This window comes from Mustela nivalis (genome assembly GCF_964662115.1).
Source record: "Mustela nivalis genome assembly, contig: HAP1_SCAFFOLD_1323, whole genome shotgun sequence".
Lineage (NCBI taxonomy): Eukaryota > Metazoa > Chordata > Mammalia > Carnivora > Mustelidae > Mustela > Mustela nivalis.
The window spans coordinates 321-22,189 of NW_028135341.1; the positions used below are offsets into that span (position 1 = coordinate 321).

Consider the following 21,869-nt stretch of genomic DNA (forward strand, 5'->3'; position numbering starts at 1 on the left):
TTCTTGCTCTTCTTCTCCTCCTTCCCCCTTAAAAAAAGAGAAATAGAGATATTGTCTCATACAGTTTAGTAACAAAAGGAATATATATACATAAAGAAGTATCTTACAGTTCATGTGGTGAAGATGCACTAGAAAAATCTGTATAGTACTAATGTAGCCCCAAAGAAAGTGATCTATCTATCTAAGGAAGGGTAGCCTTAATCAAGGATGACTTTACATAGCAGTCTGTGTCCTATAAGATGTGAAGAAATTTGTCAAGTAGTAGAGGAAAACATTTTAGGAATCTTTCCATTCATCAGGGAAATACACCCCTAGGAAGGTTGTACACTGATACAGGCATAAAAAATACTGGTAATTTTGGAAACCATGAATAATGTTGTAGTTGAAGCTTAGGGTGTTGTTTAAGAGATACTACAACAAGATAAAGAATAGTCTTTTGTGATTTTATATCTTTCTGCTGCATTTTTTAAAAATTTACTTGTTTGACAGAGAGAGAGAGATTACAAGTAGACAGAGAGGAGGGCAGGGAGAGGAAGGGAAGCAGGCTCCCTGCTGAGCAGAGAGCCTGTTGCAGGGCTTGATCCCAGAACCCTGGGATCATGACCTGAGCCAAAAGCAGAGGCTTAACCACTGGGCCACCCAGGTGCCCCTCATTCTGCTGCATTTTAAAAATTTGTTTCTGATTGTTTTGTTTCTTGATATTACGTGGGCGAATTTGTGAATGATTCTTTGAGATGTTTGTATGCCTTTAACCTAGTGACATTTAGTATTTCCCAAATGGTTTGCTGAAATTTTTTTAATTAATTTTTTATTTTTTATAAACATATATTTTTTTTTCAGCATAACAGTATTCATTATTTTTCACCACACCCAGTGCTCCATGCAATTCGTGCCCTTTATAATACCCACCACCTAGTACCCCAAACTCCTACCCCCCACCCCTTCAAAATCCTCAGATTGTTTTATCCCCAGGGGTACAGGTCTGTGAATCACCAGGTTTATACACTTCACAGCACTCACCAAAGCACATACCCTCCCCAATGTCCATAATCTCACCCCTTTCTCCCAAACCCCCTCCCCCCAGCAACCCTCAGTTTGTTTGGTTTGCTGAAATTTTTGATAATTAAAAGTATTTCTTAAATATTCAGCTAAAGATTAAGTTTAATTTAAACTCTTAATTGATAAGATGTTGTTTTCTATCTTTATGAAAGTTAAAGTTTTTATCTAACCATTCTAATTTGTCCATTTTAATAAAATATATAGATTTTTCAGCAGAACTAGACTTAGAAATGACAACAGAAAAAGAGGAAGAATGTTTTAATGAAAGTGAAAATAAACACCTGCAGGTATATACAAATTTAAATTTAAATTTCCAATTTTATATTGTTTTCCCTGCTTTAAGAATGTAACATAGTTCAATTGAAATGATCTTCTGAACAGAATCTATTGAAGTTGATAGATTATAACCCAATATTTAGTTTTTGTAAAATTTTATAAGTTAAAATTTTAAAATATTGTTAGAATTTATCGTAGCTTATAGTTAAACTTTATCCTTGGAATTGGACCAAAAAAATTCCTGAATATTGTTTGCTTCTTCCATTTTTGTAAGTTTTTACATGCTAAAAAGGTAACATCAAATACTGAACCCTATGTTTAAGCAGTTGAAATTATGAGCAGTATAACAATGATGACTACTGACTTAGACTCATGTAGAAGGAGTGGTTCTTGGTCGTTCTTAATGTGCAGTTCTCAGTGGTTCAAAATGTGCAGTTCTGTATTGCCTGTCACTAATGCCAAGATTAAAGATTTATTTTGCCTTGTGATCTCTGTGTAGTTGACTTCAGAGAGTAGGGTCATAAAATTAACACAATTGCCCATTGTAGAATCACACCTTCCAGGATGGGACGTTTCTAGTTGGGTAATAAACAGGCACATTTTCAGTTATTTCATTTCAGTATAGGGAATCTGTAAATATTATTAACATTTTTTCTTATCTACTCTCTGTGGACGTAACAATAGCTGGATACAGGCAGATAATTTATAGTGATGTATAATACTACTATCATAGTATATAATTTGAATTAAAATTTAGGAATTTGTTTTTCTTTTCTGATTGATGCTTATTGATTTTGGCTCCTAATAATAAGTTTGCCTATTCTCGAGTTATTAATCTTTAAAAAACATCCTCAAAGGCATTATTGGGGCTCACTGTTTAAGGTATGGTAAGATAAAATGTTTTTAAGTTTGTAACATTGAAAATCATGTAATTCATTTTTTGGTAGATGTAACAAGTAATGAATTGTTTAGTTTAAAAAACTGACAAAGTTAAGTTTATGGATTTGTGTTTTTCTTCTGTTTCAGGCTAGGGCAAGTTATTTTTCGCTTCTTGGTTACAATCCAGTGATTTCTTTTTTTATTATCGTATGGTACTCACCATACAGTACATCATTAGTTTTTGATGTAGTATTCTGTGATTTGTTGTTTGTGTATAACACCCAGGGCTCCATGCAACACATGCCCTACTTAATACCCATCATTGGGCTCACTCAACTCCCCCACCTCATTCCCCTTTAAAATCCTCAGTTTGATTCCCAGAGTCCATAGTCTCTCATAGTTCATCTCCCCCTCTGATTTCCCCCCCTTCATTTTCCCCTTCCTTCTAATTCCTCCATGATATTCCTTATGTTCCACAAATAAGTAAAACCATGTCATAATTGTCTCTGTTTGACTTATTTCACTCAGCATAATCTCCTTCAGTTCCATTACGTTGATGCAGATGTTGGTATTCACCATTTTTGATGGCTGAGGGATATTCCATTGTATATATGCATATTTCCATCACTATTATTTATAATATTACTTTGATTTAATGTATATTACTTAGGTATAAAATATATAAAAAATTTAGTTTTATGCTAATAGTAACTATGATATTTATAGCTAAAATCATTAATTTATTGGAATTCTTGGCTTCTCATATAAACCCTATGTATGTATATTTTCTGAATGAAGGGATGGAGGGTAAATTGAGATAAATATGCATGTTGGCTATTTTTTAAAAAAATATTATTTTTAGAGAGAGAGAGCATGAGTAGGGGAATGTGTAGAGGGGGAGGGAAAAGGAAGGATAAGAATCTCAAGCAGACTCTGAGTGCAGAGCCTGACTCAGGGTTGGATCTTAAAACCTTGAGATCATGACTCGACCTGAAACCAAGAGTAGGACACTTAACCAACTGAGCTACCCAGGCATCCCAGTTTTGGATCTTTTATGTTAAAATAAGGGCTAAATCACCTTGAGACTATGATGGAATTAGTTAAGTGATTTGTAAAGAAAGTTTATTTCACATACTATATCTACCTGTATATCTATGACAAATTTTAACTGTTATTTAAATTAAAATTTGAGTTATTCATGTAGGAAAAAATCATTGTATTTAAAAAGGCCATTTCTTTTGAACATTTTTTTTAAGTTCTCTTAAGCTGTTGACGTTTTTTTTTTAACAGAGTCATCCAAAATCCTAATGAAAATATGTCTTTTGGTTGTGGAAGAACGGTATTATACTGAAAAACAACTTTGTCGAGAACAGGATGCCAGAATATTTTTCAGAGTCCATAGTCTGTCATGATTCACCTCCCCTTCCAATTTACCCCAACTCCCTTCTCCTCTCTAACACCCCTTGTCCTCCATGATATTTGTTATGCTCCACAAATAAGTGAAACCATATGATAGTTGACTCTCTCTGCTTGACATTTTTCACTCAGCATAATCTCTCTCAGTCTCGTCCATGTTACTACAAAAGTTGGGTATTCATCCTTTCTGATGGAGGCATAATACTCCATAGTGTATATGGACCACATCTTCCTTATCCATTCATCCATTGAAGAGCATCTTGTTCTTTCCACAGTTTGGTGACCTTGGCCATTGCTGCTATAAACATTGGGATATAGATGGCCCTTCTTTTCACTACATACCCAGGAGTGCAATTGCAGGGTCATAGGGAAGTTCTATTTTTAATTTCCTGAGGAATCTCCACACTGTTCTCCAAAGAGGCTGTACCAACTTGCATTCCCCCCCACCAACAGTGGAAGAGGGTTCCCCTTTCTCCAATCCTCTCCAACACATGTTGTTTCCTGTTTTGTTAATTTTGGCCATTCTAACTGGTGCAAGGTGATATCTCAATGTGGTTTTAATTTGAATCTCCCTGAGGGCTAATGATGATGAACATTTTTTCATGTGTCTGATAGCCATTTGTATGTCTTCATTGGAGAAGTGTCTGTTCATATCTTCTGCCCATTTTTTGATATGTTTGCCTGTTTCAGGTGTGTTGAGTTTCAGGAGTTTTTTATAGATCCTGGATATCAACCTTTTTTTTTTCTTTTTCTTTTTTAAAGATTTTATTTTCCATTGGACAGACAGTAGTAGTAGAAACAAGTAGGCAGAGAGGCATGCAGAGAGAGAGGAAGGGAATCAGGCTCCCCACTGAGCAGAGAGCCCGACATGGGGCTCCATCCCAGGATCCTGGGATCATGACTTGAGCCGAAGGCAGAGGCTTTAACCCACTGAGCCACCCAGGCGCCCCTGGATATCAACCTTTTGTCTGTATTGTCATTTGCAAATATCTTCTCCCATTCCGTGGGTTGCCGCTTTGTTTTTTTGACTGTTTCCTTTGCTGTGCAGAAGATTTTGATTTTGATGAAGTCCCAAAAGTTTATTTTTGTTTTTGTTTCCTTTGCCTTTGGAGACATATCTTGAAAGAAGTTGCTGTGGCCGATATCGAAGAGATTACTGCCTATGTTCTCCTCTAGGATTTTGATGAATTCCTGTCTCACGTTTAGGGCTTTTATCCATTTTGAGTTTATCTTTGTGTACGGTGTAAGAGAATGGTCGAGTTTCATTCTTCTACTTATAGCTGTCCAGTTTTCCCAGCACCATTTATTGAAGAGACTGTCTTTTTTCCACTGGATATTTTTTTCCTGTTTTGTCGAAGATTAATTGACCATAGAGTTGGGGATCCATATCTGGGCTCTCTACTCTTTTCCACTGGTCTATGTGTCTGTTTTTATGCCAGTACCATGCTGTCTTGGCGATCACAGCTTTGTAATAAAGCTTGAAATCAGGTAACGTGATGCCCCCAGCTTTATTTTTCTTATTGTTATAGTTAATTTTTATATTTTGTTTTATATTTCCTTAGTGATTCAGGATCTTTTCTGATTCCATACAAATTTTTGGATTATTTGCTCCAGCTCTTTGAAGAATACTGGTAGAATTTTGATCAGAATGACATTAAAAGTACAGATTGCTCTAGGCAGTATAGACATTTTAACAATGTTTATTCTTCTGATCCAAGAGCATGGAATGGTCTTCCATCTTTTTGTGTCTTCTTCAGTTTCTTTCATGAGTGTTCTGTAGTTCCTCAAGTACAGATCCTTTACCTCTTTGGTTAGGTTTATTCCCAGGTTTCTTATGGTTCTTGGTGCTATAGTAAATGGAATCGATTCTCTAATTTCCCTTTCTTTATTTTCATTATTAGTGTATAAGAAAGCCACTGATTTCTGTACATTGACTTTGTATCCTGCCACGTTGCTGAATTGCTGTATGAATTCTAGTAGTTTGGGGTGGAGTCTTTCGTGTTTTCCATATAAAGAATTATGTCATCTGCCAAGAGAGAGTTTGACTTCTTCATTGCCAATTTGGATACCTTTTATTTCTCTTTGTTGTCTGATTGCTGTTGCTAGGACTTCTAATACCATGTTGAACAAGAGTGGTGAAAGTGGACATCCTTGTCTTGTTCCTGATCTCAACGGGAAGGCTGCCAGCTTTTTCCCATTGAGGATGATATTTGCTGTGGGTCTTTCATAGATAAATTTGATGAAGTTCAGGAATGTTCCCACTATCCCTATACTTTGAAGCATTTTAATCAGGAACGGATGCTGGATTTTGTCAGATGCTTTTTCTGCATCAATTGAGAGGACCATGTGGTTCTTCTCTCTTCTCATATTAATTTGTTGTATCACATTGATTGATTTGCAAGATGGAATTCTAAAGAATCACCTTTGCAAACAAAAGGAGATAGAAGTGGGTAACAAAAGGAGTTCTGGGATATTTTCTGTAGTTATTTTGAAGTTCACTTGTGTATGTATTTGTACACATATATATTTTATTTTCTGAGATTATTGTTTTATTTATGTGTATGTACATATATCTGTGTGTATGTGTGTATATATATATCTATACTTCATGTGTGTGTATATATATATGTATACATATATATGTATATATATATATATGTGTGTGTTTGTATATATATATTTTCTCCATGTATATATGTATATATATTTTAAAAGCCAACACTGCAAGCATAGAGGATTTTTAAAGCATAAATATTTTGAAATTGAGATTCAATTAAGTGAATTAACTTGACAGTTAGCTCCAGATTTCCCAAGTGAATTGAATAAAAAGTACAGTATCTCAGTACTTTTTATACATATATATAAGTATATATTTATAAGTAAAAATATATATGTTTATACATATATACTTTTATATATTTATACATTTATGCAAACTACACATAGTAGCTTTATATACATTTTAGGTTGGCATAATTTTATTCTTATTTTTATAAATTTGAATTTTTAGTCTGAAATCATGTATCCTTATGACCTTTTAATCCTTTGCAGGCCCTTCCTTTTCATTAAATCATAATTTGGGCCAATTGTGATGAGCTTTAGCAAAACTATATTTGATTTAATCTTCCCACTGCTATTTATAATTTTGTAAGCAATTTTACAAATAATTTGTTCATTTTAAATCTCAGTTGCTATCATTTGGGCCTAAGTTTATCGAACACAAAGAGAGTTGTATCTCTGTAATTTATTAATTGGGCATTGGATCTCCATTTTCATATTAATGAGGGGTGGCAGGATTCTTGTGTAGCAGGAATGGAGGTCAGGGAGAGAGGTGAAAGCCAGGTCATCTAGGGTCTTGAAGGCCCTTAGAATGACCTCACTTACGTTCTGAGTTAGTTATCTATTAAAAGGATTTGAGCAGAGGATTGAACATGTGGGGAATTCTGACATTAATTGAAGCCTATAATAAAAAAGAAGGAAAACATTTCATACTGTAGAATTTACCAATGTTAGTCCCACCTATATACCCATTTCTTTTTGAGACTTCAGTCGATTGGGAAGCTTTGGGAAAATTCACCCATAAGGAAAGGATAGTGGGGCTGAATTAATTAACTAAGTAACATAATACTGACTAGGCAGAGAACATCTTTTTGTGTCTTTAGCCAAATTCATTAAACAGCCATAATGTGTACATGTTAGGAAAAGGAGATGAATTGATGTTTGTAGTGAAATTTTCCAAATACATAGGTTCAAGTTATATATTGTTAACATAATTTAATAGTAAGATGATTTTATAAATCCAGTAACAGAAATGTCTCATTAGGTTGCTGTGAGACAACTTCAAGAAGAACTGGCCAATACCCTAAAGAAACTATCTATGTCAGAGGCTTCACTGGAGGTGACATCACGTTGTCGTATGAATTTAGAAGATGAGGTAAAAGACTTAAAGGAAAAACTGACTCAGAGTAGGAGTCAGGTATGTATGAAATGTCACATGTCAAGTTGATCTGTAGGTGGTTAAATAATATGAAGTGTTTTAGGATACTTATTTCCATGGATCACTTCCTTCCCTTTTTCATTATAATTAATTTAGTATAATTTTAGTATCTTCACAATGTACTTATTTCTTAAACTTTGACTTTCATTCTGTTATTTGTTTTATATATTTTTTTCTTATAGTAGTTACCCTTAGGAAAGGTGAAACTTATACATCATTCTTCACAGAAATTGGGACTTTTTTCCTACTAAATAATTTTTTTTAAAAGACTTACTTATTTATTTGTGGTGGGGGTGGTTGGAGAGGCAGAGGGAGATGGAGAGAATTTCAAGCAGACCCCTGCCCAGCAGAGAGCCCCATGCTGGCTTGATTCCATGACCCATAAGATCATGACCTGAGCTAAAATCCTGAGTTGGATGCTTAACCAGCTGAGCCACCCAGGTGTGCTAAATAATGTTTTTTAATGATCCCTCTGTTACCATCATGAGCTAAGCCATGTAAAAGCAGAAGATAATGTTTAATAGAATGTTTAAGAAAATTGTCTTATTTCTCATCTTCACTCTTTTGAATGGATACAGAATCTGTACTGAGTTCAGGATAACTTGTACAGAAAAGTGATTTCACAAACCAGTTGAACTTTGGCATTTCCTTCATTTTCTTTTCCTCTTCAGTATATAATAAATGCACAGAAGTATTTAGTTCATGTATACTATATACACCCAAAAGAGAGAATTAAGAAAATTATCTAGGCCTTGCCATTGGATTTTTTTAAAGCAAAATCTGTATTGAGATGGAATGCACATTCCATACAATTCACCCATTTAATATTTGTAGTTCAGTGTTTGGGCATATTGATAGAGTTGTGCAACCATTACTGCCATCGAGTAGAACATTTTAATTACCCTGAAAAGAAACTCTTAATCCTTGCCCCCAGGCCCAGGCAACCACAAGTCTACTTTCTGCCTCTATAGAGTTGCCCATTCTGAATATTTCATATATGGGGAATCACACAATGCGTGGTCCTTTGTGACTAGCTTCCCTCGCTTAATGTTTTTGGGGTTCATCTGTGTCATAGCATATATCAGTGCTTCATTCCTTATTATCAAACAGTACTCCATTGTGGGCTAAAACCATTGTTCATTTATCATTTGATGCACCTTTGGGTTGTTTCCACTTTTTAGCCATTAATAATGCTGCTGTGAACGTTCAATTAGTTATTGTCTGGGCATATCTTTTTATTTCCCTGGCATCACATTTTATCCTCTCAGTTAATTGTGTTGATTTCACCATCTCTTAGTCTTTTTTTTTTTTTTAATTGACTTTCACAGAAACCACACTCTAGGAACAAAGGAACCAGCTGGTACCATTTCCCTCCAGTGCCCCTCAGCACAAGCACAGAGCCATCTGCGGGATGCAGTACAGCTCTGACACTGGCTGCCTAATCTGCTTACACAAAGCACCATCCCCTCGCACTCCAGTGGAACTGCCCTGCTCAATCATTCTTGCCTCAGTTCCACCACAGCAGGCCTTTACCCCAGAAAATCAGAACAGGCCCCTGCCCACACCTCATCTAACCAGATTCAGGAAGGCATGAGTTCCAGTGGAGGTGGTGACAGGTCTCATTTCACAAGCACACCAGGGCACACCTAGTTAAAAGTTGCTACATTCAGGCCAGGTACCAAACACTGCCCACAGCAGTGAGGGAGTGCCTTTGCAGATGTCTGGCCTGAAGGATAGAGCAGCCAGAACTCAACGGCAGAGTGCATGCTGCACACACTAGACATACCCCCCTAAGCACGAGACCCTGGGTGCTACATCACGTCTTTTCTCATAAGTCCATTACTTTTGGGAGAAGATGACATAACTGGCTTTTCTAACACAGAGAAGCTGGCAGAGACTTAGATAAAATGAGAAAACAGAGGATTTTATCTCAAATGAGAGAACAGGATAAAGCCACGGGTCCAGAGATTGAAGTGAGACAGATGTAAATATCATGGCTGATGGAGGATTTAAGCAGTGACCATAGGGACACTCACTGGACTTTAGAAAAGAACGACAACATCAGTGAGACCCTTACAACAGAGATAAAAGAGTTAAAAAAGAATCAGAGTTGAAGAGTGGAATAAATGAGTTAAGAAACACACCTAATGCAATGAACAGTAGGCTGGAAAAGACAGAGGAACAAATTAACAACTAAGAAGTCAAAGTAATGGAATGCAATGAAGCCAAAGAAGGGGGAGAAAGAAGAATTATGCAAAATGAGACCAGACCTAGGGAACTCAGTGACTCCATCAAATGTAATAACATTCAAGTTATAGGAGTCCCAGTAGAAGAAGACAGAAAAAAGGTGTAAGAAAACTTGTTTCTAGAAATATAGCTGAAAATGTCCCTAATCTAGGGAAAGCAACAGACATCAAGATCCAGGAGACACAGAAAACTATCCAAATCAACAATAGTAGGCTAACACCAAGACCTATTGTAATTGAATTTGCAAAATACACTGATAAAGGAAACATCTTAAAAGCAGGAGAGCAAGTCAGTAACTTTCAGGGGAAACCCCTTAAGGCTAGCAGGAACTTTTTCAGCAGAAACTTGGCAAGCCAGAAGGGAGTGGTATTATCTATTCAACGTGATGAATGAGAAAAATCTGTAGCCAAGAATAGTCTATCCAGCAAGCCTATTACTCAGAATAGGAGAGATAGAGTTTCCCAGATAAAAACTAAAGGAGTTTGGACTACTAAACTAGCACCATAAGAAATATTAAAGGGTACTCTTTGAGTGGAAAGAAGAGACCAAATGTGACAGTATAAAGGCAGGAAACACAAAAGTAGCAAAAATGAACAATTTATATAAAAAATAAGTTAAGGAACTCAGGAAAAAAGGATATAAAATATAATACTTTACCTAAAGCATGGGGAGAAGAGAAAAGAATGGGCTCAAACTTAAAGACCAGCAGCTTAATATAGACTTCTATATGCAGAAGAGGTTATACACAAATTATATATCAAAACCCACTAATAGTGGTGCCTGTGTGGCTTAGTTGGTTAAACATCTGACTTGATTTCAGCTCAGGTCATAATCTCAGGGTTGTGAGATTGAGCCCTGCACTGTACTTTATTCCGGCCATGGAGTCTGCTTAAGCTTCTCTTTCCCTCTCCCCACTCCACTCATGCCCTCTCTAAAAAGAAAACAAAGCCACCGATAAACACTCAAAGAGGAGAAAGAAATGAAATATATCACTAAAGAAAACCAGTAAAATATCAAAGACACAAAAAATGATCAGAGAACATCTCTAGAAACAACCACAAAGCAAGTAGTAAAATGACATATACATGACTATCAATAATTACTTTGGATATAAATGGGGTAAGTGTTCCAATCAAAATACATAGGATGTCAGAGTGGATTAGAAAGAAGAAGAAAAAGAAGAAGACCCATGTATAAGCCACTTGCAAGAGTTTCATTTTTGTCATAAGGACACCTGCAGATTGGAAGTCAGTTGATGGAAAAAACATGTATCCTGCAAATGGATATAAAAAGAAAGCCAGTATAGTAATACTTACATTGGACAAAACAGAGTTTAAAAGAACGACTGCAGTAAGAGACAAGAGCACTATATCATAATGAAGAGGACAATCTGACAGGAAGAAGAACTAACTATTGTAAGTATTTATGCACCCAACATGGGATCACCCAAGTATATAAAACAATTAATGACTAACATAAAAGAAATAATTGATAATAATACAGTAATACTAGGGTCCTTTAATTTTATTATATATGTTTTCAATGAAATTTATTTCTTTTATTCCCAATTGCAAAAGTATCCATGAAGTCAATGTACAATTCAGATATTTTAGGAAGGAATAGAAATAATCAATAGTTGGGTACTTTAACTCACCTCTTACATCAAAAGACAGGTCAGAAAGTCAACAAAGAAACAGTGGCTTTATATGATGCACTGGACTAGATGGACTAAGGAGATATATTCAAAATATTCCATTCTTAAACAACAGAATACACATTCTGGAAAATTCTGTAGAATAGATCACATATTAGGCAACAAAACAAGTCTTTTTTTGAATTTAATTTTTTTTCAGTGTTCCCAAATTCAATGTTTATGCACCACACCCAGTGCTCCATGCAATATGTGCCCTCCATAATACCCACAAAACCTGTCTTAATAAATACAAGAATATTGAAGTCACACCATGCACCTTTTCTGATCACAATACTATTAAATTAGAAGTCAGCCACAGGAAACAGTCTGAAAGACCACAAATACATGTTGGTTAAGTAACATTCTACTAAACAGTGAATGGACCAATGAGGAAATAAGAGAATAAAATTTTTAAAATACATGGAAGCAAATGAAAATGAAAACACAATTGCCCAAACTTTTGAGATACAGTAAATATGGTTCTAAGAGGGAAGTATATAGCAATGCAGGCCTAACTCAAGAAATAAGAAAAATCTACAACAACCTAACCATCACCTAAAGAATATAGAAAAAGAACAACAAATGAAGCCTAAAGGCAGCAGAAGGAAGGAGATAATATTAGAGCAGTAGTAGTAGTAGTAGGTAGCTCAGTTGGTTAAGCAGCAGACTCTTGATTTCAGCTCAGGTCATGACCTCAGAGTCCTGGGAATGAGCCCTGCTTCTGTCTCTTTGCTCAGCGGGGAGTCAACTGGAGGATTCTCTACTCCCTCTCCATTTGACCCTCTCCCCACCTTCTCTCTCTCTCAAATAAATTTTTAAAAAAATTAGAGCAGAAGTAAACACTATAGAAAATTTTAAAAGACAAAAATAGGAGAGACCAATGAAACCAGGAGCTGGTTCTTTGAAAAAATTAATAAAACCAATAAGGCTTTAGCCAGAGTTATCAGAAAGAAGAGAAAAAGGACCCCAATAAAATCACAGAAGAGAGAGTAGAAATAACAATCAACACCACAGAAATGCAGACAATTATAAAAGAATATTATGAATGACTGTATGCCAACAATTTGGACGATGTAGAATAATGGATAAATTCCTAGAAACATATAAATTACCAGAACTGAAACAAGAATAGAAAATTTGAAGAGACTGAAAACCAGCAAAGAAATGGAATCATTAATCTAAAAACTATGAACAAACACAAGTCCAGGACCAGGGGCAAATTCTACAGAGCATTTTAAAGGAAGAGTTAGTCCGATTCTCAAACTATTCCAAAAAACAGAAAAGGAAGGAAAAACTCCAAATTCACTCTATGAGGCCATTATTACCCTGATACCAAAACTAGACAAAGACACCACAAAAAGAACTCTAAGCCAGTATCTTTGGTGAACATGGTTGCAAATATCCTCAACGAAATACTCCAAACTGAATCCAACAATACATTAAAAAAATCATCACCATGATCAAATGGTATTTATTCCTAGGATATGGGGGTGTTTTAATATCTGCAAATCAATCATTGTGATACACCAAATTAATAAAAGGAGAAGAATCATCTGATAATTTCAAAAGATATAGTTAAAGCATTTGAGGGGCACCTGGGTGGCTCAGTGGGTTAAATCCTCTGCCTTTGGCTCAGGTCATGATTCTGGCCTCCTGGGATCTAGCCCCGCATCAAGCTCCCTGATAATTGGGGGAGCTCCCCCCCCCCTCTCTCTGCCTGACTCTCTGTCTACTTGTGATCTCTGTCTGTCAAATAAATAAATAAAATCTTTTAAAAAAAGCATTTGACAAAGTGCAACATCTATTCATGATAAAAGAGTAAAAAATCCATTCATGATAAAAAGCTTCAAAAAGTAGGTTTAGAAGGAATATAGTTCAACATAATAAAGGTCATATATAAAAAATGCACAGGTAATGACACCCTAAATGGGAAAAAACAGAACAGAATTTTCTGTGAATACGACTGGATTTCATGCCATTAGAAAATCCATTCTCCCAGGTCTTTTGAGATAAGCTTTCACCTCAGGTTTCCTGTGCAGCTCTCATTTAACAATGCCTTTCAAATTCTCACACTCTTAAGATCCTTAAAGAAATTTGAGGCACACCTTAAGTCCTTCTCAAGGACTTATAAAGGGTTTATAGTTTTGGCTTCATCCATAGGCCATGTTGTCCTGGATTTGCTTTTAACCCAGAAGCCATTTCTTTATTTTAGCATTATTTGACAATACAGCACGTGGAGAAGCTGTAAATGAGGAACAGATAGGTGAACCCAGTAAGTCCTGGTTTCTTCATATTGAATCGTCTTTCTTTAGCTTATCTCTCCTACCAGATTTACTTTAATGTGGTTTGTGGCACGAGTTCCTTTTCCCTCTAGTGTCATTTTCTTCACTTGTCTAGAAACCTTTGCTGTAAGCCTCTCAAGGGCCATCAGGTTTCCACTCACAGTCTTTTGGAAGCCCTTTTGGTTTTCATTCTTACTCTTCTCTACTTCTCACTCTTACTCGTCTTTCAGGTTCCACCCACTTCCTGGTTCAAAGAAGGTTTAGTTTCAGTTTTTTGGTTTTCTTTTTTAATGGCAGCACCCCATTTTAATATCAGTATCTGTGCCAGTTATTTATTGCTGTATAATAAACAATCTCAAAACCTAGTGGCTCAAAACAGCATTCATCTTGTTCACAAATCTTCGGACAAGGTTGAGTCAGGCCAACTCATTTCTTCTTCATTTGGCATCACCTGGGATGACTGGAAACTGGGAACTAGAATCATCTAAAACCTTGTTCATGCACATGATTGGCTGTTGAGGCTGGCTTTTGGCTAGGATGTTAGCTAGGGCAGTCTCAGCTGGAATATTTGCATGAAGACTTAACTAGGTACCCTGGGCTTTCCCACAACAGCTGGATTCTAAGGGTGACGTTTCCTAGAAGAAGAAAGTCATATGGAAGCTATATCACATTTTCTAACCTTGCCTTAAAAATCACACCGCAGCTCTGCCATATTCTGTTCACTAGGAACCAGTTACTAAGACCAACACATATGAAGTGGAGGGATTGTCATGGGAGAAGTGTCAGTTTATAAAACCACCACATCCACTTGTCTTTCCAGTCATATCTAAAGGAAAGGAGATCTTTCCAACTCAGCATCACTGAGCTCCAGCAAGTTTTTTGGTTGTTTTCATTGCTTAGTATATTCTCTTATTTTGTGGGAAGTAACAAAGGATTGTAACACTGTCGAGTTAAAGAATTTTTTTTATCCAAAAATATATGGATAATCTCACTAAATTTTTCCCCACTATTTTTTTTTTTACTGAGAGATGTGATTTTTTAACCTTGTGAATCATTTCTCTTCAGAATGCAATTGAAATTAGCATAAAACAGTTGTAATTCAGAAAAAGGCTGATGGCAATAGAATCAGTATTTATAGATTCATTAATTAGAGTCTTATTTTCAATGTCTTATTTTGGTAAGCATTTATTGGCTCAGACCTACATAAGTCAATATGGGATTCCTAAAACGTCTTTAAAAATTATGGAGTACATGGGCACCTGGGTGGCTCAGTTAAGTGCCTTTGGCTTGGGTTGTAATCCTGGGATGCTGGGATTGAGCCCCATGCTGGGCTTCTTGATCAGTGGGGGGTCTGCTTCTCCCTCTCCCTGCTCTTGTGCTCTTGCTGTCTTGCTCTCTCTCCCTCTCAAATAAATAAAATCTTTAAAAAAATTATGGAGTGTTAAGACGAGGGAAGGGTTAAGAGACTTTCTACTAAGATGTGACTTACAGTTATTTTATGGAGGAAAAATCTGAAACAATCAGAAAAATAAAAGTATAAATATTAAATACAAATGTGTTGCAAAGAGGATGACAGCAGAGATCGATTTTAGTAACTCCTAGTGGTTTGAATTTTGTTCTTCATTTCTTAGTTATTTGAGGTTCTGCATTACAAGACTTTACTACAATATAGATAACATTTTATTGAAAATGAACTTATTTTAAAATCTGAGCACCTGCCCGGGGAGCAGTCAGTAACGTATGTGACTCTTGATCTTGGGGGTTTGAGTCAAGCCCCATCTTTGGTGCAGAGATTTAAAATCTTTGAAAAAAATGTGGGGTCTTAGTTTTGCATTGGACTCTTTTCACTCTGCTTCCAACTATATATTATTTTATTCATGCAGGTTGATGATCTAACAGCAAAACTGGAAACTATGACTTCAAGAAACCAGGTTCTTATTCAGGAGTTATCATCTATGAAAAAAATACCAACAAAATGTGAAATTCTAGAGAAGAATAAAAAGAAGTTGGGGAACAACAGAAAGTAAACCTCAGAAGTTGTGTAGAAGTCAACGTGGTAGGATATAGTAAAATAGAACAATATAAAGGGGATTTTGAAGACAGGACAAGATTGAATGTAGAAAAAAAAATTAAAAGAAGTTGATCTATTTTTAGAGGTTAATTTATTTGTCTATAAAATGCTTTAATTCATTTTACTCCAAATTACATTTTGGTTATATGCAGTGTAGAGTTTTCCTCTACTTCCTTTATAACAACTTGGTAAATTTCTGAAAGCATTTGTTCCTTCCCTTTAAAAATTTCAGTTTTCATTATTATTCACACTAAATTGATCTTTCAGAATGATTCACAGTAGAAAGTCATTTTATTTTTTAAGACCAGTTAGTATAAAACAAGGCTATTGAGAGGAAAAGAAAAAACTGTGCTTTAAAAATTTTGACCATGGGGTCCATGGGTGGCTCAGTCAGTTGCTTGTTTGTGCTCCATTCTGGGCATTCCTATATAAAAGAAATGGTACCATACTTGGATTATTCCTTTTTTATATATATTTAATATCTTATTTATTTATTTGGAAAGAACGAGTGGGGGATGGACAGGTAGAGAGAAAATTCCAGGCATACTTCATGCTGAGTAGGACACAGGGCTTTCTCCCAGAACCCTGAGATCACTATCTGGGCAGAAACCAAGAGTCAGGCACTCAGATGACTGAGTCAGCCAGGCACCCCAGGTACCTCAATTATTCTGAAGTTGTATTGTTCACTTTTTAAAAAACTAAATGATATTATTATTCTTTGAATTATCAGATTGCATGCGTTCTAATGTAAGAATGAACATTATTCACATTTAATTCAGTTTCACATTAATGATAAATATTTTACATTTCAGCTTTTTTTTTCCACTTTAAAAATTTCTCTCTGAATCATTGACACAAAACTAAAAGAAAGAAATATACTGTAATTACCCAGGTTGTAACAATTTTAAAACTATGCTTTTAATTTGCTTTAGACGCAAGCAGCATTTCAAGAAAGTGTAGCACAGTTAAGAGAAAATAATAATGCTTCAGGAAGAAGTCAAATGGAACTCAGAATTAAAGAGCTGGAATTTGAATTATCCAAAATGAAAAATTCTCAAGACGTTACTAAAGCAGAATTGGACAGATACAAGCACCTCTACCTAGAAGTAACACATCGAATGTCATTGACAAATGAACTGAACAAGTTAAAACAATCATAGAAAGTAGAGTTAGCTTATTAATTTGCATCTAAACCATAATTTTTTGGAGCCACGTTCATGAGATCAGTAGTAAGTGAAAGCCAACTAGATAATATAATTTTGAAAAATGATGTTTGTAAATGAACTTATTGTCAAAATGCTAGTTTAAGTTAGTTTGCATTTCTCTTTTTTGTTGTTGTTTTAAATGATTTTATTTTTTCCTTTGAATACTTTCAGTTAATCTGATCTCCTAGTCTTTAAACTAATTGTTTGAAGATTTATAATTTAGACAGCATATTATTATAAAATTGTCAAAATTACCCTAAATAGAAATGAGTTTATTAAAATTTATTTATTAAGGTTAGTTTATTTTTGGAAGAGTACATCTTTAACCCAAAAGGTCAAGATGGAAACGGTAGATTCCACGTTCAGTACCCTAGTATCTGTGTTATAACCTAATTGTTTCTGGAGCTGTTTCAGTTCTATCTGATCACAACTCTGCCATCTACTTGTCCTCTAGCAATTGTTCGTCTAAATTTTTCCTCAGTGCCAAATGCTCAATCTCTCTGAGGTAATGTGCGAAATATACAAGAGTGGTGAAAGCCAATGCTTGAAAAATGTCTTTGAGGGATTTTTTAAATTTTTATTTTCCTTTAAAGATTTTACATATTTATTTGACAGAGAGAGCGAGCAAGTGAGCACAAGCAGAGGGGAGCAGCAGGCAGAGGGTGAGGGTGAAGCAGGCTTCCCTCAAACAGGGAGCCCAGAATGGGGCTCAATCCCAGGACTGTGGGGTCCTGACCTGAGCTGAAGGCAGATGGTTAACCGACTGAGCCACCCAGACCCCAGGCTGGTTTATTTTTGCAGCTCTAAACTGGTTTACTAAATATAAGTATGTATCATGGCGCCCCCAAGAATCTTTTAAGTACAACCATTCCAGAAGGCAGCAGGTATAACCTGTTAGGCCATGGACATCACTGATCACCATTTCTCTCCCTCTTTAATTTGAATTACTTGTTAGTTAGGAACCCTAGAGATATATGGACTTCTTTAGAACAGTTTTAAACCTATAATTATACATAATAGGTCTGCTCTGTCACATTTACCATGTTAAAACACTATTTAATGGCACATTTTGTTTACTATTATGGAGACTTAAAAAAATGCAAGTAATTTAGGACTGATTTGGGGAGAAACGAAATACTAAGTATTGTGTTTTGTAATCCTAACAGGACTAGTGAGAGGCTGGCAGAGACCAGTGCCAAACTTCTGGTGGAGAAACAGCAAAAGCAAACTTTGCTTGACACTATTAATATGAGGCCATCCCTAGATCTGCCTTATGGTAGAAATGTTAATAATAGTTCACTATTCAATAGAAACGTTGCTCTAAGAGAAAACGTGGTGATTCCTACCTCAAACTCATGGCGTTCAAGTAATAACCTCGAGACTTTCTTGATCAAGGTTGGTTATATTATCTTACCTTTTTTTCCTTGGGTTTCAGATTTCTGAGATAATTTTTGTTTTTAATTTGGTAAGATTCTGAGTTGCTTAGCTAACTAATACACACTAAGTAAAAGTCATAATTATTTTTGCTGATAAAGAAATGAGACATAAATTTTGATTTTTTTTCTTTGTTCCTGGAGCTCTTATTTTCAAGAGGTACCTATTATTACCTTTATTCAATAATTATAACTAAACTGACATTTATTATTTTTCAATATTTTATTTATTTTAGAGAGAGAGTGTACAAGAGGGGGAGAGAGTGTGAGATTCTCAAGCAGACTTCCTGCTGAGTGTGGAACCCTACATGGGGCCCAGTCTCACAACCCTTAGATCATAACCTGAGCCAAAAACAAGAGTCAGACAGTTGACTAAGTTACCCAGGCACCCCAAAACGAACACATTTTAAATTTCTTGAAAACCTACATCTAAATTCGATTTTAGAAAGTAAATATTATTGCTCACGAATGAAATCTATACTTAGATGCTTTGACTAATTTCCTGTTTGGCAGTTGTTCATAACAATTTTAAAGTTCGCTGTTACCCATTTTTCCCACCCCTATGTATAAGTCAACAATAAGAATCCAAACACTTACTCACATATGGATATTTATTATTTCAAGAATCCATGATAAGTCCTTTTTATGAATTAAATAAACTTGTAATGCTAAAAAGATTAATTTTTCTTTTTAAGTTTGTAATTGTTGTCATTTTCTTACCTGAGAGTACATCCTTAATTTTTGTCTTATTTGGAGCATTTTTTAAAAACTTATAACACTTCTATTTCAATTTTTACAAAATGTCTTGCTGAGCAACTGTAGAACATTTTCTAAATGGCTAAATCAAGCAAATACTGCATTTTTTTTTTTTAAAGAGAGAGAGAGGGAGAGAGAGTGTGTGTGCAAGCTGGCGGTGGGGGGTGAGGTACAGAGGGTAAGCAGGCTCCATACTCAGTGCAGAGCCTGATGCAGGGCTCAGTCTCAACGATCCTGAGATCATGACCTGAACCAAAGTCAAGATCAGATCCTTAACTGACTGAGCCGTGCAAGTGCCCCACAATTGGAATTTTTTAAATGAAGTTCACATATATCTATCCTGCCATCACTTTAATGATTGATGACTAAGATGGGAATAATAGGGAGTCTTTAAGTAGCAGCTAGTTTCCATTGTATATCATCGTTATTAAAATATCCATTTCAATCAATGTACATAGGTTTATGGTTTTGAAGGTATATTCATGTTCTTACTAATGTAGAGAAAAGTAGCATAGACCCCTGGTAAATGAGGCCTCAATCTTGTTCTTTCATTTGGTTTCCTTATTGTCTTGCTCTCTTCCCTCCTAATTTGAGGACTTTCTTTAGTGTTATGCTTGGTTGCCTTTCTTTTTCTTTTTTGTATATTATAGATTTTTGTGATCACAGTGAAGTTCATACATAACATCCCATATATATAGAAGTCTTTTTAAAGTTGATGGCTACTTAAGTTCAAACACATTTTAAAAACACTACATTTTTCGACCCCCGCTTGTTTTATGTATTTGATGTCTTAGTTTACACCTTTTTATTTTGTGTATCCCTTTACTAATTACTGTAGACACAATTGTTGTTACTACTTTTGTCTTTTAACATTCATACTGGCTTTATAAAAGTGATTGATCTATTACTTTTATTGTATGTTTGCTTTTACCAATAAAACTCTTTCTTTCATAATTTTCTTATTTCTAGTTATGGCCTTGTCTGTCTGTCTTTCTTTCTTTGTTTCCTTCTTTCTTTCTTTTAATCTATTTTTGAGAGCAAGCAAGAGAGAACACAGATGGGAGGGGAGGGCCACAGAGAGAGGGAGAAGCAGACTCCTTGAGCACAGGGCGTGGTGTGGGGCTCGATCCTAGTAGGTCTCTTAACCTGTCCTCATTTTAAAAATTCTTTTATCTTTTTGTTTTTTGGCTTGGATGATTTCTGCTACCCTGTCTTGTAGATCACTGATCTGTTTATCTGCCGCTTTTAATGTGCTGTTGATACCTCTGGAGTATTTTTCATTTCAGTTGTTTTATTTTCCAGCTCTGATTGGTTCTTCTTTATATTTTCTCTTTCTTGAAGTTCTCACTGAATCCATCCATTCTTCTCCCAAGTTTGCTGAGCATTTTTATGACCATTACTTTGAACTCTTATTCAGGTAGATTACTTATCTCTGTTTCATTTAGCTATTTTTCTGAAGTTCTGTATTGTTCTTTCATTTGGAACATATTCCTCTATCTCCTCATTTTGTCTGACTTTCTGTGTTTATTTCTGAAATTGTTTTCAACGTTTTCCCTCTTTAAAGTATGTCACTTTGAACAATGAATGTTAGGTATAAAGTCAAGGAAGAAGAAACCGTTTCTAAGTATTGTCTGATCATTTTTCTTGTTGGAGCTGTGGTGGAGTAGGTGGCAGATGACATTGCTCTTCTTTTTCTGAGTTGAGAACACAGGAGTCAGGCAGATGGAGATAAGCTTAGTAACTGTACTACATACTAACAGATTGGAGGATGTGGCTTAGGTATGTAGCCACTGCCAACTTCCTAATACTTTACTCCTTTACTCCAAATTAGGCACTTCCACACACAGTTGTAAATGGAAGGAAGAGATGTTTGATGCCCATCCCACAAAGATGAAAGCAGACCTCAATTCATGTTACTAGGGCAGGCATAGCTTTTCAAATAAGAGATCTGGAAGCATGTAGGCACTGCTTAGTGCCTTCTCCCAAATTCACCCATTAGGTGAATCTCTCTTCCTGTCATGAAGAAGGTAGAGAAATGTTCTCACATGGAAATGAAGGATTACCTATAATTTCCGAGTGGATTTAATTTATAATTAAAGTTAATCGTGTCTTTTGTACATGTGAACTAATGGGAAGGCTAGATGGCAAAGAGAAATCTGTTCAGTGTTTTAGACTTTGCAATAAATAGCTCACAACATAGGTAACCATTTGTTGATTGACTTTGATAAACCAAGTTTTATTTGAAGGAAATGAATAATTCTTTTAAGGAAGAATTTCCTCAGGTTCAGGTTCTTTGGTTCAACCAAAGATTTTCTCCTTCAAGTTCCCTGTCCTTTCAAGTTAAAAAAATTTTGCTTATAAATTGAGCATATTGACTGTTACTAATAGGAGTTAAGATAACTTCTCGTTCTTTATTTTTGTTCATGACTGTAAAAATTTATAGTTTAGTTAGAAAGCTGTTTTCTGTCTAATGCCTTAACTTTATGGAGCCACAGAACAAAGTTTTATGTATTCATTTTCTCTGATTTCTAGTTAAAAATGAATGTATTTCTTGA

The 21,869-nt window shown here is 35.5% G+C and overlaps 1 protein-coding gene across 1 annotated transcript in view; it reads left to right on the forward strand.

Annotated features, from left to right (window-relative positions):
• The first annotated feature begins 1,077 nt into the window (after positions 1 to 1,077).
• Positions 1,078 to 21,869, forward strand: part of LOC309857823 (ankyrin repeat domain-containing protein 26-like) — a 30,714-nt gene continuing 9,922 nt past the window's right edge. Inside the window, exons 1-5 of the mRNA XM_082750585.1 lie at positions 1,078 to 1,346; positions 7,454 to 7,606; positions 15,733 to 15,905; positions 16,853 to 17,064; positions 18,292 to 18,520. Of these exons, the coding sequence (XP_082606711.1) occupies positions 16,922 to 17,064; positions 18,292 to 18,520 (372 nt within the window). The 5' untranslated portion in view covers positions 1,078 to 1,346; positions 7,454 to 7,606; positions 15,733 to 15,905; positions 16,853 to 16,921. The remainder of the gene's footprint in view (positions 1,347 to 7,453; positions 7,607 to 15,732; positions 15,906 to 16,852; positions 17,065 to 18,291; positions 18,521 to 21,869) is intronic.